General features: G+C 43.5%; 1 protein-coding gene across 1 annotated transcript; it reads left to right on the plus strand.

The window, feature by feature from the left end:
- Window positions 1–3,261: 3,261 nt before the first annotated feature.
- On the plus strand, window positions 3,262–5,921 carry calca (calcitonin/calcitonin-related polypeptide, alpha; the record flags this gene model as incomplete). Its single annotated transcript, XM_084437172.1, has 3 exons — window positions 3,262–3,347; window positions 4,089–4,226; window positions 5,762–5,921. 3 exons carry the CDS (start codon window positions 3,262–3,264, stop codon window positions 5,919–5,921), a joined length of 384 nt encoding a protein of 127 aa, XP_084293298.1.
- Window positions 5,922–17,243: the final 11,322 nt, after the last annotated feature.

The following is a 17,243-nucleotide window of genomic DNA, read 5'->3' on the forward strand; positions in this document are numbered from 1 at the left end:
GGGAAGAAGGAGAGGAGAGACGGAGGGGAGGAGAGAGGCCCCCGGGTGATACTGGCTTTTTGCTTCCCTCTGGAATATGTAGGGGTGGGTCGTATGCCCACTTCCCTTGTTCTCTGTAAAGCGCATTGTGTTGCCTCTGGGCATGAAATGCGCTATACAAATAAAACTTTTGAAATATAAATTGATAAATATATAAATTGATTGATTGATTGATTGAGAGAGGGAGGAGAGGAGAGAGGGAGGTGAGAGAGGAGAGGGAGGAGAGGAGAGAGGGAGGTGAGAGAGGAGAGGGAGGTGCTCAAGCAGAGGGTAGAGCTGGTAAGTGATAACGCCAGGTGATTAGATCTCATTTCCTCTGAGGATGTTTCCTTCACAGTGCAAACTTCCCTGTTCCTATCGGAGGTGAGGCTGTTTTACAGAGTGACTCAGAAATAACATACAGCTCCTGACCAGCACTCTGTCAGGGCAGGATGCAACAGGACAGGATGGGTCAAGAGCTCTAGTAATCCCTGTGCTACCACTGACTCCAGGTGTGCAAACCTTCAGCTTGACAGGGTACGTCTGTCATGGAGACAGCAGGGCACTAAGTACCATTGATTATGTACTCTACGCACCACTCCAGGATTCTTCCATGTTCAACTATCATATGGTTATTTTCTTTTCAGAGGGAAATGCAGTCATCTCTGCAGCTGTAACTGAATTAGTTAACTGATTAATTTAGCCTACTACCGGATGAAAATATGAAGATTTGTTATTTGTTTTGATTCTGGAACTTAATATTATTCTCCTATGTGATGTGTGACCCTCATTGATTTGTCAGGCAGGGATGACTGTGTTTGATTTCAATATATTTAATAACTTCCTCAATAGATACTATCTGCTCTCTCGACCCATATATAGTGCAGTAGCTACATCATGTCTAATCATGTCAGGTGGTACATTGTCCCTTCACTCTTTGTAGGTGAATCATTTCCTGTCTCCTGAAGTCTCTTGATGCAACGTGGGTGAGAGCCAGGGATGAGAATAGATTCAAAAAGGTTTCTGTATCGACCGGAAAGTTGAAAGCAGGGAACGCAAACTTGAGGCAGAAGCATCTGAGACTATATTCGCAGTTCTGTGGCCTGCATTGTAATGCGCACATGCACATATACCAGTCAGGGCCTTCCTTTTCCGGAAGTGGCCATTCATTATAGGCAGGCAAGCCCCGTCACGTAGCACCCGCCCACACCCTCGGCTTCTGACGGCCGGGGGCGCTCTGAGGGGGGAGGACCTCCACTCTGTCCAATTCCCCTGATTTAATGGTTCCGTCATAGGCCTCGCGCTCCGTTCAATAGCACTAAAAGGCTCATCCGCACTAATGGGGCTCCTTCGTGACGCAGGCGAAGACTCCCGGACGGCATGCTTTACGATTCCTCGCCCAATAATGTAGAGTAAGGGGAATGATACGACGCCTGTGGACGAGCAGCCCAGTAATTGGCTGGGTGGAACTGGCCAGACCATTGTCAGGCCACTGCATTGATTCCCTGGAGGAGACGGCTTGACTGGGAGTCAGAAGTGTGTGGGACTCGAGGAGAGACTCAGAGATTGATGGAGGATGTAGATAATATGTAATAATAATTTGTATCATTGTAACAAACCAGAAATATGAGTGATTCATACTGTATGCCATTGAAAGTTTGCATGGCCCAAATCTTTGGAATCATATAAAGCTTTATTATAGTCATATGGTTTCCAATAGTATGAAATATGCTGCATATTATGATTAGCTCCTACTTATTCAGTACTCATAGAGAGCTATATATTTCCATCATCATAATTGCAGTATTGCATATTACACATTACAAAATAGCAGAGACAGTACTGTAAAGTAGAACTAGACAGCATCTATAATACTGTAGACAGTAGACAGTCACTGCACATTTACAGAATAGTTCAGTAACCAGAGTGTTGTAATGGTTGTCTTTGCACAGTAGGTGGCTCTGCCTGCAAATATAATACCCCTGCTTCCACAAGCTTATTCCTGTTAAAATAGTAGGCAATGGATCACATGAGACTTTTGATATACAGTAGGTTTATTTTTCTATATCAACTCACTGTCTGCCGATCTGATTTTGTCCATTTTAATGAATGCCCTCATTGTAAATTGCTATACCAACCGGTGCCAATGATTACCAAGTTTTTTGTGAATGGAGCACTTTTGTGACTGTACATTGACGTCATTTGTGTACTATGTCCTTAAGTGGTTTGTCGTAACCGGCAGAAAGATCCCTATTGGCTAGTAGATGGAGCCGAACATTCTGATTGGTCGGGAGTACATGATTAAACACCTACTCGGTCAATACAGACACTCAAATGGTAGGTATATAAGCTTCTGCGTTGTGGCAGAGTGCAACAGATTCACAAGTTGGTCCAAAACTTGAAGTAAGTCAACTCATTTCATCTCGCTCCACCAGAAGACCTACAGATCACGGTGAGTATCGGGACTCATTGTCAACCACTTCTCCTCCAGGATGAGGCTCTCTCCTGGCACATTGTCACTGCTGTGGTTATCCGATTCTGTACTGAGTCAGTTTGGTGCATCAATGCTAGAAAGTGGATGCGGTGTTGGTTCTTTGCTTGGGCTGCTGACCCTGGCTGTGTTAGACTGGATGTTTCTATAGCTTTGCCCTCAAGGGTATGATGGAAAGACTGGGTCCACTCCGTGAGACTGCAGCTCATTCCGCTAATGCATGGAGCTGCCGTGTTAGCTGCTGGCAGGAGCTTCTAATCTAGATAATTTCTCTAAGGCTGTCTGGTCCTTCCTCCTCTGGATGTCTTTGCGTGCATGCCTGGCCCAGCCCAGCCCCCGTCTTTGGGGGGGCTCTGGGATGGGACGACTGCAGGAGCTAGTGTGGCGCTGGGGGGTGTAGCACCTCATAGAGAAGGAGACAGAGGAGACAGCTGCGGGACCAAGAACGCAATGGGATTTGAAACTCACAGAAGATCAATACACCTGTATGTCAGAAGAGGAAGGGAGGGGGTGGGGGGGGGGGTCCGAGAGAGAGAAAGAGGGGGAGTGAGAGAATGAGAGAGGAGCAGATGCAGAACTGAAATGTAGAAATAAAGAATGTCGTTGAGCTCAGACCGAACCTTGCCTACAGGAATGAGACGATGTCGAGGATGGAGAAACTTGTTGAACTCACAGTGGCAAATATATGTTGTGTGTGTGTGTGTGTGTGTGTGTGTGTGTGTGTGTGTGTTGTGGCTGCACCACAGGGGACCATGGTCATGCTGAAGCTTTCGGCTCTCCTCCTGGCCTACAGCCTGGTCCTAGGTCAGATGTACAGCTCGCACGCCGCGCCCGCCAGGTGAGAGCCCGCGCCTCTTCTCACCCAGACATGGCAGACGCAGCAACGTCATGGCAACGCTCAGCCCTGCGTGAAACACAGACGTGATGTCAGGACAGCAGTTTATCCCAGCAATGCCTTGTCATCAGCCAGAATCATGCAGGATTAGTAATGAGGAGTAATAAGATAAAATACATTTTTCCATCATTATGCTTAATTGCAGTGAACTAACTCTTTAAAAAGAAACAAAGAAGAGATATTATAATAGCAACATAAATATGTTATACGTTGGTTCTGTGATCCAATTGTATTATTACAGAAACCCATAAATTGTCTGCGCAGTGTCCTTTTTTCCAGTCATATAATCCACTTTCATCCTGTGAGCTATTAAGAGCCCAAATCAGTACGCGCTAATCAGTTTCTTCTAATTGGACATAGCCCGACTTAATGAGACGGTAACGTGTTAAGATAATTGCAATTGCTTATGTCTAATAGCCTATTTCAAAATGGTTGTAATAGTGTGGGTGTTTAATATTCTGCATGGGGAGACTTTGGTCACCAAGCTTACTACAGTATTGATTTTGTCATAAAACTCAACTTGGCTACCTGTCAGCTTTTAAAAGGAACACTTTTAGCAGATTGTTTTGAGTTTGGCTTGTATCCCTCGAAGCATGAGGCAAGGCTTTTAGCCTGAGTCTGACTATTTTTAACCCAGCATTGGGTCTGTGCCAGTCTGATCAACCTAATCCACTATGTTTTCAGAACCGGTCTGGAGTCCATGTCAGAGCACGTCACGTTAACGGACTACGAGGCCAGGCGGCTACTCAACGCCATCGTCAGGGAGTTTGTGCAGATGACTTCAGAGGAGCTGGACCAACAGGGCAACACTGATGGAAACAGGTGCATCTGTCGTTACATATCTCCCCTCCCCCGTTACATTTCTCCCCTCCACCACTTAACTTTAACACTAACATTCTTTTTTACACTTGGTTTTACGCAGTGGGTAAAATAATGGTTTGTTAGATATTGTTATTTCATCAAAAGCATGTAATATATAACCTTAAATTTCTTCTCAAATAATGTGAGCAGTCCCTTGCCGCCTCTGATTGTTCCAAGTTGGTTTGTCAAAAGACACAAGGTATAGTTTAAGAAAGTGATTTATGCCAATCTATTCTCTGTCATAATCTACTTTTTATGCATGATGGTCTGCAGTTATTTATCATTTAAGCTATATCATGAACACGCCTGCAAAGTAGAAATAGCCCAAGCCATAGGAGAATGCATGATTTGCATATAAGCTGCATGACGTCCGCAACCGTTAGATGTCAACTCAGAACAAAGAAACACCCGAAAAAAGATTGAAGCATGAATTATATTATACATCTTTAAGTTGTTAGCTATATTTTCTAAATGTCTGAGCAGAAGTAGCATGGCTCTGAATTGCTCTTACTGTGTATGGTAGGATTGCATGAGTAGAGGGCACGGACTGAGAGTGCTAGCATGTAAACAATGTTTGGACTAGGATGCCACTGCATGGTTACTATGAGCCTGTGTCTGCATGTCTGTGTCTCCCCGACAGCCTGGACAGACCCGTGTCCAAACGTTGCTCCAACCTCAGCACCTGCGTTCTGGGCAAACTGTCCCAAGAGATCCACAAACTCCAGACGTATCCACACACCGACGTTGGAGCGGGCACGCCTGGCAAGAAGCGCAGCCTGTCTGAAGGCTATGGAGTCTGAGATCCACCCCTGCATCTCAGCCACCCCCTCCTCGTTAACATAGCTGCACCCCCCCCCCCCCCTCCCCCATTTCATCCCCTGACGTGAGATTGCTGATGCATGTGGATTTTGCTTGCTTGACTGACTGCAGAAGAGCTCTGATCACAGTGTCCCTGCTGTACATTCATTTTCTGTTGTTTAAAAAAAACAAACATTTTTTGACAGAGAATTAGATTAGTACAAAGCGGAAATCAGTCATTTTGAATAAGTGAAAATAAAGTCTCACTTGTCCATCTCAAGGTGTATGATTGTATCTCCTCATACTGAATACAGAGTACATAAAACAGTAAACATATAAACACCATTTTATCAATCCAAACTAATAATCAAATCTTTTATGTTTAGTTATTTTTATACTTATATTATGTCCCCTTATTGATGTGAACAGTAAAAACCCTTGAAACAAGTCTCAGCCCTACTGTACACTGTAACTGAATTACATTCAAATATAAACTAACACCTAATTAAAGGTAAGATCTGGATGTTGTGTGCACCAAATTAATGTGATTGCTTAAGTGTTTTAAACAACTGTTTTTAATGGTGATATTTGGTGTATCAAAACCCCAGCAAACACTAAAAACGAAACTAAACAATTTTGGTAACAGCTCCAGAGTGTTTGACCAGGGTACTGACCTCTCCCCCTCCTTCCTGAAACAGTGTGACAGCCCAGAAGCGCGCGTGCAACACGGCCACCTGTGTGACCCACCGCCTGGCTGACTTCCTCAGTCGATCCGGGGGGATGGGGAGCCGCAACTTCGTCCCCACCAACGTGGGCGCCAAGGCGTTTGGGCGGCGAAGGAGAGACAGCCCCATGTGAATACCAGAACAGGCTTCTGGTATCTGGTACGACAACACTCTCTCTCTCTCTCTCTCTCCCCCCTCTCTCTCTGCCTTCTCTCTCTCCCTCTCTCTCTTCCTCTCTCTCTCCCCTCCTCTCTCTCCTCTCTCTCTCCCTCTTTCTCTCTCTCCCTCTCTCTAAGTCTATCTCTTTTCCTCCTCTAATATCTAATACTATTATTAAAGTAAAGTCAACAGAAGTATCTATCTATCTATCTATCTATCTATCTATCTATCTATCTATCTATCTATCTATCTATCTATCTATCTATCTATCTATCTATCTATCTATCTATCTATCTATCTAATCTAACTACATTGGTCTTTTTGTTCTGTTTATCCATCCAACATCTGTCTTGTCAGAGGAGAGGTTAATCATAATCCTTCTGTTTGTGTTGTTTTCTCGCAGCGTATGACCACTTCCGGTGACGAGTCCATATTCAGCCCCCCACCCCGCCCTCCTACAGACACCTGGGAAACAGAACCCTTCTCTGTGAAAAAAAGAAGAAATAAAAACAGCCTTCAAACTACTGGAACGAGCCCCTTCCTTCCATGCACACGGGTTGCCAGAATTCATTTCTGCTCTATGGCCATACAGACATGACAACAACGAATTAATAAAAATCATAGAATGTGTCTATGTGATCAGATAATGGAAAAAAGAATATGTTTTCCCGGTCAGATACATGTATGGAAGGAGAATGCGTTCTCATGGCCTAGAGTACGTGTGTTTTGTGTAAGGCGTGTTCCTCTCTCCTCTGTCTCATCAGCACGCCGCGGTGGAGCAGAGACATCATGTCAAACCTCCACCACCCTGCCCGCGCACACACACGCACACACACACACACACTCACACACACACACACACACACACACACACACACACACACACACACACACACACACACACACACACACTCCCAACAACCCCAGGCCCATCCCCTCACCATGGCTGTGTCTTGTGCCTTGATGTAATACACTTCTTTACATTTCATGATTGTACAGTATGTTTAAAGAGTGTGAGGAAAAATATCACTGAATCTGAATATTGTAATAATTGTGAATTGAAGCAAGATTAAAATGTATTTTAGATACATATGGGTCAGAGCTGCTTGTTTTATTGCTCAAAAATCCATAAGAGCACCACTGGCTGATGGCACAGCACATACAGTATGTTCCTGTACACAAAATATCCCCCATCTCAATTTGATATCCGAGGTGACACAATCAACACTTATTAATGTACTGTACAACACACTACACACTTCTACACTGTGGTGTCCAGGAGTCCATCTAGACACAGGTGTCCAGGGATCCATCTAGACACCTGTGCTAACCTCTCCAGTTCTGTAAGACTGTGTGTTTAAAACAACCATGAAGAACCACCAGTTATCCCTCATCTGCTTGTGTCTATTCAAATGGCTCTGTCCTGCTTAATCAAGTTCCATTACTGAGATTCAGACTCAGAGCAGAATAGAGGCTGAGAGAGAGAGTGATTGTGTTGTTTAATCATGTTGTTTAATGTCCGTTACTGTGCCTTGAATGAACAATAAACGGTGCCTCAAACAGCACCTATTGATCACTATCTGAGTGCTTGATGTACAGCTGGGGAAATGGGAACATGTACTTATCGATGTCTGTGTTTTTGTTGTAAATGTCATATTAGATAATTAGTTGTAAATGTCGTATAAGATCAATGTAGTGAAAGAATAATCAACTGTTGACAGACAGATAGACAGGCAGGCAGACAGACAGACAGAGGCAGACAGACAGACAGACAGACAGACAGACAGAAAGACAGACAGACAGGCAGACAGACAGACAGACAGACAGACAGACAGACAGACAGACAGGCAGGCAGACAGACAGACAGACAGGAAAAGACAGAAAGACAGACAAATATGCTGGTGTACTACAAATGACCATATATTTACCAGGTAAATACTTAATTGTAATTAGAGGACTCTAAAATGAAGGGTTACCAAAAGAACAGCAGCTCATCTGCCCCCCTGTCACTGGTTTACAGACAGAGAGACAGACAGGCACACAGACAGACAGGCAGACAGGCAGGCAGAAAGACAGACTGACAGACAAACAGATAAACAGGAAGACAGACTGACACGTAGACAGACAGAAATGCAGGCAGATACAGGTAGGCAGGGAGAACATGGTCCATATGCTACTGTCTTATTAGCTCCTCTGTGCATTGTTAGAGCCAGCCCAGTCTCTGGGGTCCTCCTGAAGCATTCTCTGAGCTTCACGCCTGCTTGTCTTCCCTAATTGACGTGCTTGTTCTGCCACTTCCCTGACCTCTCCTCTCCCGCACTCCTCTTCAGGGAGAGGAGGCTCCCGTTTGTTTTCTGAAGTATCAATTCACTTCACCCCCTGGGACGGCTGCTTAACGTTCCGTTCTATCTTTCTCTGTACACCGCTGGGTAAAGTGGTTGTTGAAACGGTAGCAATAGCAACCGTATTGCCTTCAAACACACCCGGTGGGGAATATTGTGACATGCCATGAAGCCACAAAACACAAAGATGTTGAGTTGTACATCTCACAGGTGTATTGATGAAAGTGCTCAAGACGTTTCAACATCAAATCATTTGATTTCGTTGTCTGCGATGATGGAGGTATATTTTCCATACAACAATCGCCAACCCTACCCTGGTTCTACACTCGGGAATATAAGTAAATCTTTGACACCATACATGATTCAACAACCTAGGTAAAGTTAGTTTCATATTGCACATTCAACAGACATTCACATTCAGGGACCGAGGTATAAGTACAATCATGATCAGGAAATAAATAAATAACTTTGCCAATATCTGACAGAAACACCTCAAGCCACTTGTACATTATTCTAGGCATATATTTATATATAGTTATAGATTTATATATATAGTGTCATAGTCATAGTTATTGATTACCAATTTATTAAAAGTCAAGAAATCAATAATATACATATGTATTACTGTTTAGATCAATAACTTTGCCAATATCTGACAGAAACACCCCAAACCACTTGGACATTATTCTAGGCATATATATCTAACTATAACAACATTTGGTTTTCATGAGTTATTGATTAAAATATTCTTAAAATTCAAGAAATCAATTAAATAAATATGTATTACTGTTTAGATCAATAACTGACAATATCTGACAGAAACACCTCAAACTACTTATGCATTACTCTAGGCATATATATCTAACTATGACAGCCTTCCCAGGTAGCCAGCCGAATTGGGCCAATTGCAGCTAAGTGGCAGCACACTCGGCTGTGTTCTGTCAGCAACTCACCTAAAAAAAAGTAGATTTGGCTAGGTTTTGGGTGTGTGGACTTGGGTTAGCCTCGTGTCACCAGTCTCTCCTCGGGGAGGAGAGCCTGGTATCTATTTACTTCACTGCCTTAAGCCCGCCCCATCATCCGGCTCGAGCCTGTAGAGCCAATATCTGGCGGCTCCAACATCCACTTGCTTTATTTTTCCTTAACCGGTAGTTCTCCTCGCATCTTCTTTTACAATTTTCGTCGGTGTTATGCCTGGTGATGCCATCGCGAATGTTATCTACTCGAAACTTCACCATGTGCAGCCTACAGTAAAAACATTAGAACAACTGTTCGTCTTCCGGTCCAGACTGGACGATTATGCGATGCGTCATCGCACTTCCGCTCTAGACCGGCGAAACAACACTGAACGAGAAAGGCCCCAGACTAGACTTGGGTCGATTGCTGCCGAGAATTGACACATTTTGCTTTTTGAATTAAATGTATTTTTGTACCTTGGGTGTCGTACAATCCGAATCTCATGTTTTCCCAGACACTGACAGCTGAAGGCAGATGCTGGTTCAGTTTCGGTAAACGGATACGGGCCAGTGTACTTGGGCCGATGCGGGGGCGTCACGAGTTAGTTCTTCCGGCCTGCCAGATTTGGGCCATTATCGGGCCAAACCATTTCAGCTACCTGTGTTTTCTTTTCATGAGTTGTTGATTACAGATTTACTAAAATTCAAGAAATCAATAAAATACATATTTATTACTGTTTAGATCCATAACTTTGCCAGTGTCTGACAGAAACACCTCAAACTAATTTTACATTATTCTAGGCATATATATCTAACTATGACAGCCTTTGGTTTTCATGAGTTATTGATTACCGATTAATTAAAATTCAAGAAAATCTGTAGTTACTCTTTTGTGTACATTATTGTTCAGTCATACATCATACAGTTACCATCTAGTCCTTCAATGCCTCATCATTACTTAATCATAAGTTAATCTTTTGTGTACCTTATTGTAAAGTCAGACATCATACATTACATTACAGTCATTTAGCAGACGCTTTTATCCAAAGCGACTAACAATAATTGCATTTGACGTAGGAAAAGCCAATGTACTACTACTTGCCAGAACTCACAAGTGCATCATCTAAGAGGGAGGATTGTTGTAGTACTTCTTGAAGAGATGAGTTTTGAGCCTGTCACGAAAGATGGGCAGCGACTCTGCTGCCCTGACGTCAGTGGGCAGTTCGTTCCACCACTGCGGGGCCAGGACAGAGAAGAGGTAGCAGAGCGTAGCAGTCGGGAGGGGGTGTAGGGTTTGACCATGGCCTGGAGGTAGGAGGGGGCTGTTCCTTTCATTGCCCTGTAGGCTAGCGCCAGAGTTTTAAACTGGATGCGAGCCACTACAGGGAGCCAGTGTAGGGAATGGAGAAGGGAAGTTGTGTGAGAAAACTTGGGGTGGTTGAACACAAGGTGAGCAGCAGCTTTCTGGACAGGTTCCAGGGTTTAATGGCTGACGCCGGGGCTCCAGCAAGGAGGGAGTTGCAGTAGTTCAGGCGGGAGATGACCAGGGCCTGGATGAGCCCCTGCGCTGTTTCATCAGTGAGGAAAGGGCGAATCCTCCTGATGTTGTAGAGCAGGCATTCCCAAACTGTGAGGCGGGCCTCCCCTGGGGGGCCCCAAAGAAATTCAGGGGAGGCGCGGAGGGATGGTTAGAAGAAAAAAAAAGGAAAAACATGTTTTTCATTTTTGAAATGTCTGGTTTTTATGAATGAAACATGATTTCAAAGGTCAGAAGATCGAATTAAATAAGGGGATAGATGTATACTAAATTTGTGGATAGTGCAGAGAGAGTCTCCCCCCGCAGGCATGAATGTATTGTGCGAAAACGTCATAAAGTTAACTAGCAACAGCTGCCACCGAGCTAAGCTGTGTAACGTTATGGGCTAGCTAACACTGCCTTGCAAAATAGACAAATTTGGGGGGTTGGGGGGGGGGGGGGGGGGGGGGGGCGCGGGTGTGTCACTGTTTTAAGAGGGGAGGCCCACATTGATGGAGTTTGGGAACCCATGTTGTAGAGCATGTGTAACCCGATGGAAGGATGGGTGTTTACATTTTTCTGTTTTTCTGTGTACATATTTGAATATAGGCCTACCTTATGCATGTTTGTTATTTTGTTTAATGCCAGGTTGGTTCATGCCTGCAATTCACGTTTGTTTAAAAAGGGTTAATAGAATAGATATAAAAGGTAAAAAAAAAAAAGCAGAGAAAGAGAGACTCACCTTGATGTTGATTGGAGAAGGGTCACGTCATGCAGCGTGCATGTAGTACAGACGCGTGCAGGTAGGGGCGCGCGGGAGTTCTGCGAGGGAGAGGAGTGGAAAAGACGTTAGAACCGTGTGCGGCTATATTCGTGAAAGTAGTGCATGTGTATGTAATTTAATTGTAGGTTGAGTTACTAGGAGTTGTCTAATTGAGAACTACTAGGGACTGAACTGTTATTGTTATCATTTTGTTGGAGAAAAACCCAGAACTGTCTACGCGACGATTCATAAGGTTGGACTCCAGATCGTGGAAGACTGGCTAACGTTACGTCGTTGCTAGCCCAGCTAACGACCATTAGCTCGAGTTGTTGCGAGACTGGTGAGCTAGTTAGTTTAGCTAGGACTCCGTGTTGGTTGTGAGCTCGCCGACCGACAAGGGCTGCGACTAGATAAACCAGATAGCACGGGGCTTATACCTGGCAAGCCCCGTTCCTCTGGCACCGTGGGAGAGAACCCAGATAGTGCTGGCCTCGTGGGAGAGAACCCAGATAGTGCTGGGGTTTATACCTGGGAAGCCACAGTCCCTCTGGCCTCGTGGGACAACTGTTCGCCATCACCTGGGCGGCTGGGAGGTACATCGATGGACACGTGCGGGACTGCTTCTCGTTTCCAAACGGCATCAAGTAAGGTACCTATTTTTATTTGGCTCAGCTAGAGTGAACGAAAGCCGAAAAAAGACGTGCATGCATAGTGCATAAAGGCCTCTCAATGGCTATTTCGTACAGGGCCTCGCATATCTCCCAGACGGGCGTCTACGCGTACACCATTGAGTTAGGGTTAAGGAAGACCCAAACCCCTAACCCTAACCCTACACCTGACCCTCACCCTAACCTTAACCATAAACTCTATGGTGTTCTTGCTAAACTGGTTGCGAAAAGTAATCTCGCCTGCCTACAGTAGTGGGGATTTTGGGTTTGTTGTTTTGATAATTCTACCTTAAAGCTCAATGAGCTAACTTTTTTTTATAGTTCAATATTCACCTTTACTTGCTATTAGTTTATGAATTGGCCTTAGCAAGACTCCAAAAATAGTTTTCATTACATGAGACTTTTAGAATTTCGTTGTACTGGCTAGTACACTGGCGGGAAATCTTGTGGTGGAAACGGAAGTGACGCGTGTGTCACAATATCAGGAAGATAACAAACACTTCGCCCCGCGAATAGGCTCTTTGCACAAGCTCCACTACTTCCTGAAATTCTACAGGCATCCTTATTTACTGTCCTATACTATTGGATGGAAGTGATTAATCAGGTGTGCAGCACAGCTGATCACACCTGATTAATCATTTCCATAACTAGTTCTGTAGTCAATATAACTAACTAATCAAGTTAGTTAATTCATCAATACAGTAAGATTAGATTATTAGAGTTAATTGGAAACAGATAATTACATAAAACGAGCAAGGACATCTGAGAGCTGGTTATTGTAGAGATACACACATCAAACGAATTCTGCGTACTGTCTTCCTGAACATGAGGGGGCAGTAGCGCTACACATGAATCTGCAGGAGTGTGTGATGGATGTGACATGTGAAGAGAATGACAGTTGGCCATCCAGGGTCACACCCAGATTCCTCGCAGTCCGAGTCGGTGTCACCACTGTGTCTTCAATGGTGATGATCAGGTCCCGGTGCGGGCAGCCCTTCCCCAGGAGGAACAGCAGCTTAGTCTTGTCCAGGTTGAGCTTGAGGTGGTGTGTCATCATCCACTCCGAGATGTCAGCCAAGATGTCTAGTAAACAAATGTTCCATAGTGTGGGATATCCATAATAAACCAAATGGTAAAGGCAATGGTAAAGCATAGGCTTTATTGCTCTACTTCCTGCGACTTCTTGTAAATTCTAGATTTTTACAGAAATCACAGGTTTTAATATACCATATATCATGACAATAACCATCTCAATCAATGTCAGAATTACACAGAAAAATTGGGTCATTTGTCTCTGAATGATGTCTAGTTCAAAAGTTATGTAGATTTTCTATTTTGATCGGAAATCCAGGATCCACCCAACGGACACATGGGACAATATTTCAAGTTGGGAACATCAACATTTGTTTACTAGACACCTTGAGGATTACAAAAAACTAAGTTAGAAAAATACATCCATTGGGTGCATGGGGACCCCAGCTTCCTACTAGACCTAGTCTTTAGCTTGGTCTGAGGCACCACCAGGAGCCCCTGGTCAGACGATCTCAGGGACCGCCTGGACGAGTATAGGTGGATGAGGTCTCGGATGTAGGCGGGGGATTGACCATGGAGGGCTCTGTAGGTGAACACCAGGGCCCAGTATTTCAAAAGATTCAATCTGCATCAGAATGATCAGGATAGGATTAAATCTAAAAATTGGGTATTTCAAAACATGGATATGTTCCCTGCTCCTAAATTGGGATATGGATTTGGTAATCCAATCCTATCCACAATCCTGATCAAATGTTGTTTGTGGGTATTTCAAAATTCTAAGGTGGAAACTAGGATAGTTTTGATGCTAAAAAAATCAGGATTATCCTGATCCCACTGGAAGGGTGGATCAAACATGGATTCAAGGTGGATGTAGAGACATGTAGGATACATGGCACGATGGCACATCATCATTCTTTTATTGGGGTGGCTGTAGCTCATCATCAATCTTTTATCCAAGGGGTGGTTGTAGCTCAGTTGGTAGAGCGGCTCGTTCAATGATCGAAGGGTCAGTGGTTCGAATCACAGCTCTAACTGTCCACATGTCGAAGTGTCCTTGAGCAAGACGCCTAACCCCAATTTGCTCCCAATAATCAGGTTAGCACCTTGCATGGCAGCTACCGCCATTGGTGTGTGAATGGGTGAATGAGAGGCCATTGTAAAGCGCTTTGAGTGCCGCTAAGGTGGAAAAGCGCTACATAAGTGCAGTCCATTTACCATTGAATGATTGCATATTACAGTAGCCTAACACAGACCATACCAAAACTAACCATTCTAAATTAAATAATTAACCAATCAAATTTTTTAAACTAACAAAAACAAAAAACTCCAAGCCCATACAAAATAGGTAGGTACTGTACAGGTACAAGAATGTCACACATCTTCATCCGAAACTACAATGCCATCATCTTTCACACTCTCTTCTAAGAGGTGAATGCGAAGTTTTGTTTCCCTCTGTTGAAGCCAGATCAGTTGTGGTCAAGGTCCTCATCTAGAGACATCTGTTTCTCTGCTCTCTCAGTTTCTTTCCTCACCAGATCCCCATAGCCATCTTAACTCGAATCAGTATATTATAATAATGATAACATCTACATAACATCTAATAATCATAACTTTGACAATTCGGCTTAATGTAATATGAATATAAATAGAATATATGATGCACAGCAAAAGAAAGGCAGAGTACCATAATTCAATTATAATGTTTCAGAGTGCCCTGACGCCAAGACAAAGAACCTTAACTGATGTTAACGCCTTCTGCCTTGGTTCTGTTGTGCTTTTGGAGGTTACAGCAAAGACAACCCACTATTTTAAAAACAACAACAACACAATTGACTTAAGATATTTGTCCACATTTTTGACCAAAAATGATGTTAAGGTCTTTTGCCTTTGTAGGGTAGGTCTTTGCCTTTTCAGGCTAGGTCTTCCAGTAAGTGGAAAACAAGAACCATCACACTCTTGCAGATTCCTGCTCTAAAACATCAGAAGGATTTGCCCTAACCCTTTCCTCACTAACGAAATGGTGCAGGTGCTCATCCAGGCCCTTGTCATCTCCCGTCTGGACTACTGCAACTCCCTCCTTGCTGGGGCCCCGGCGTCAGCCATTAAACCCCTGGAACTTGTCTAGAAAGTTGCTGCTCGCCTGGTGTTCAACCACCGCAAGTTCTCCCACACAACTTCCCTTCTCCGTTCTTTACACTGACGTCAGGGCAGCAGAGTCTCTGCCCATCTTTTGCCGCAGGCTCAAAACTAATCTCTTCAAGAAGTACTATCACGATCCTCCCTCTAAAGCACTTATTGTTTTTTAGATTTTAGATTGCTATTCTTCACTTTGCCTTCAGCACTAGATTATGCTATTAGTCACTTGTTTTAGAAAGGAGATGCACTTGTGAGTTCTGGCAAGTAGTAGTACACTGGCTTTTTCTACGTTAAATGCAATTATTGTACGTTGCTTTGGATAAAAGCATCAGCTAAATAACTGTAATATAATGTAATGTAACCACTCCTTATGACTTTCCCATCATTACAGTGGAGTTTCAGGCCATGGTATGTAAGGTACTCTGCTAAAGCTACTGTTTATTGAACCCTAGATCAATAACCCTGACAAACTGGCAGGTTTGCTGGCAGGTTGTCTCCCTCTTGCAATTGTTTCTGTTTAAATAAACAATTAATAGAATGCCATAATTACTCACTGAAATGCAAGTGCACATTTTTTTTGCGTTGAGATGGCTTATAAAATGTGCTTACAGTGAATGCTAATTGGTCTTTTCACTGTAAACAGCAGTGCTGTAATACATTCTCAGCAGGTTGTCATTAGCTAAATGGATTACAATGAGTCCCCACCTCTGAAGCCCACAGTTTAAATGAGGAAAGGTCTTAACTTGATCCTTCAGTAAGAAATGTTCATTTAAGCACTTAAGGAGTATCAAGCTGACTTTTGCCTTTCTTAAGCGGAGTCACCACTGACTTGCTGCCAGCCAGTGAATTAGAAGGATAATCACTTTCCCTGCAGCTTATTGTAATAAAATGCAAATATGCAAAAGCCTCCTAACACCAGGGACTGTGAGCGACATAAATTCGCTGAATGAACACGATGTGAATCAACACTTTCAGCAGGTCTGACTCCTCTCAGGATGAATTGGCTGTTGACAGTCTGACAGCGGCCTGTTGACAAGCATGCCAGAAAGACACTTTTGTTCTCTTGTCTATCGAAGCCATAGGCCTATACCACAGCCTTTATTGCCTACAACAATCGTCATGTTATCTAATTCATGTACTAGATGCAGTTGTGGAGGTAGCCTAACATCAGGCTATCGATGGAGGAGCTGTGGCTCTAATGACGTGGACTCAGACCTAATGACATAGTGAGATGTCAGATGAGTGGGCAGAAGTGTAGCTCTAACTGTGCCAGAGGTCTAATATTGTAGATAGCCTAAAGACACTTTATCCCTTGGTTTTCAAATATAAGCCTTACAGAATAAATTATGAAAAGACATTAATGATTTTCCTGAACGGAAAAGGGCTTTGGGAAGAAAAAAATCTTTCAATGATGGTCCTTAGCTAAAATGACTCCTATGAACACTAGTAAACTGAAGACAAACGAGTCAGCGTCTTCCTAATAGAAGGGTGCGTCTGTTCCACAGACCTTCCTTACTGTTAGGCCCAGACTTTAAAAGCCAATTGCTTTAATTGATACAGAATGTGATGCACATCTAATGCGGTCTGGAGTGGGATATACATTCATATTAGCCCCTACATCCAGCGCACTTCAGTGGGTGTGTTAGGGAAAAACAGAAAAAATCTTTTCCCCCCCATTGTATATCTCATGTTTAGAGAAAATGAAATGGACACTTTGGACCAAAACCAGAAGTGGAATTTTGTGTCTGGCTACACTACTGTACATTGACATAACCCTCTTGCAATTTGGATGCATGGAGCGTAAAGGAAGTTAAACATCTATGAAATGTATTATCTATAAAACTGTATTCATTCATTGCATCACAAACTTAATCAGATGTTGT

The sequence above is a fragment of the Borostomias antarcticus genome (genome assembly GCF_949987555.1).
Source record: "Borostomias antarcticus genome assembly, chromosome: 4".
NCBI classification, from domain to species: domain Eukaryota; kingdom Metazoa; phylum Chordata; class Actinopteri; order Stomiiformes; family Stomiidae; genus Borostomias; species Borostomias antarcticus.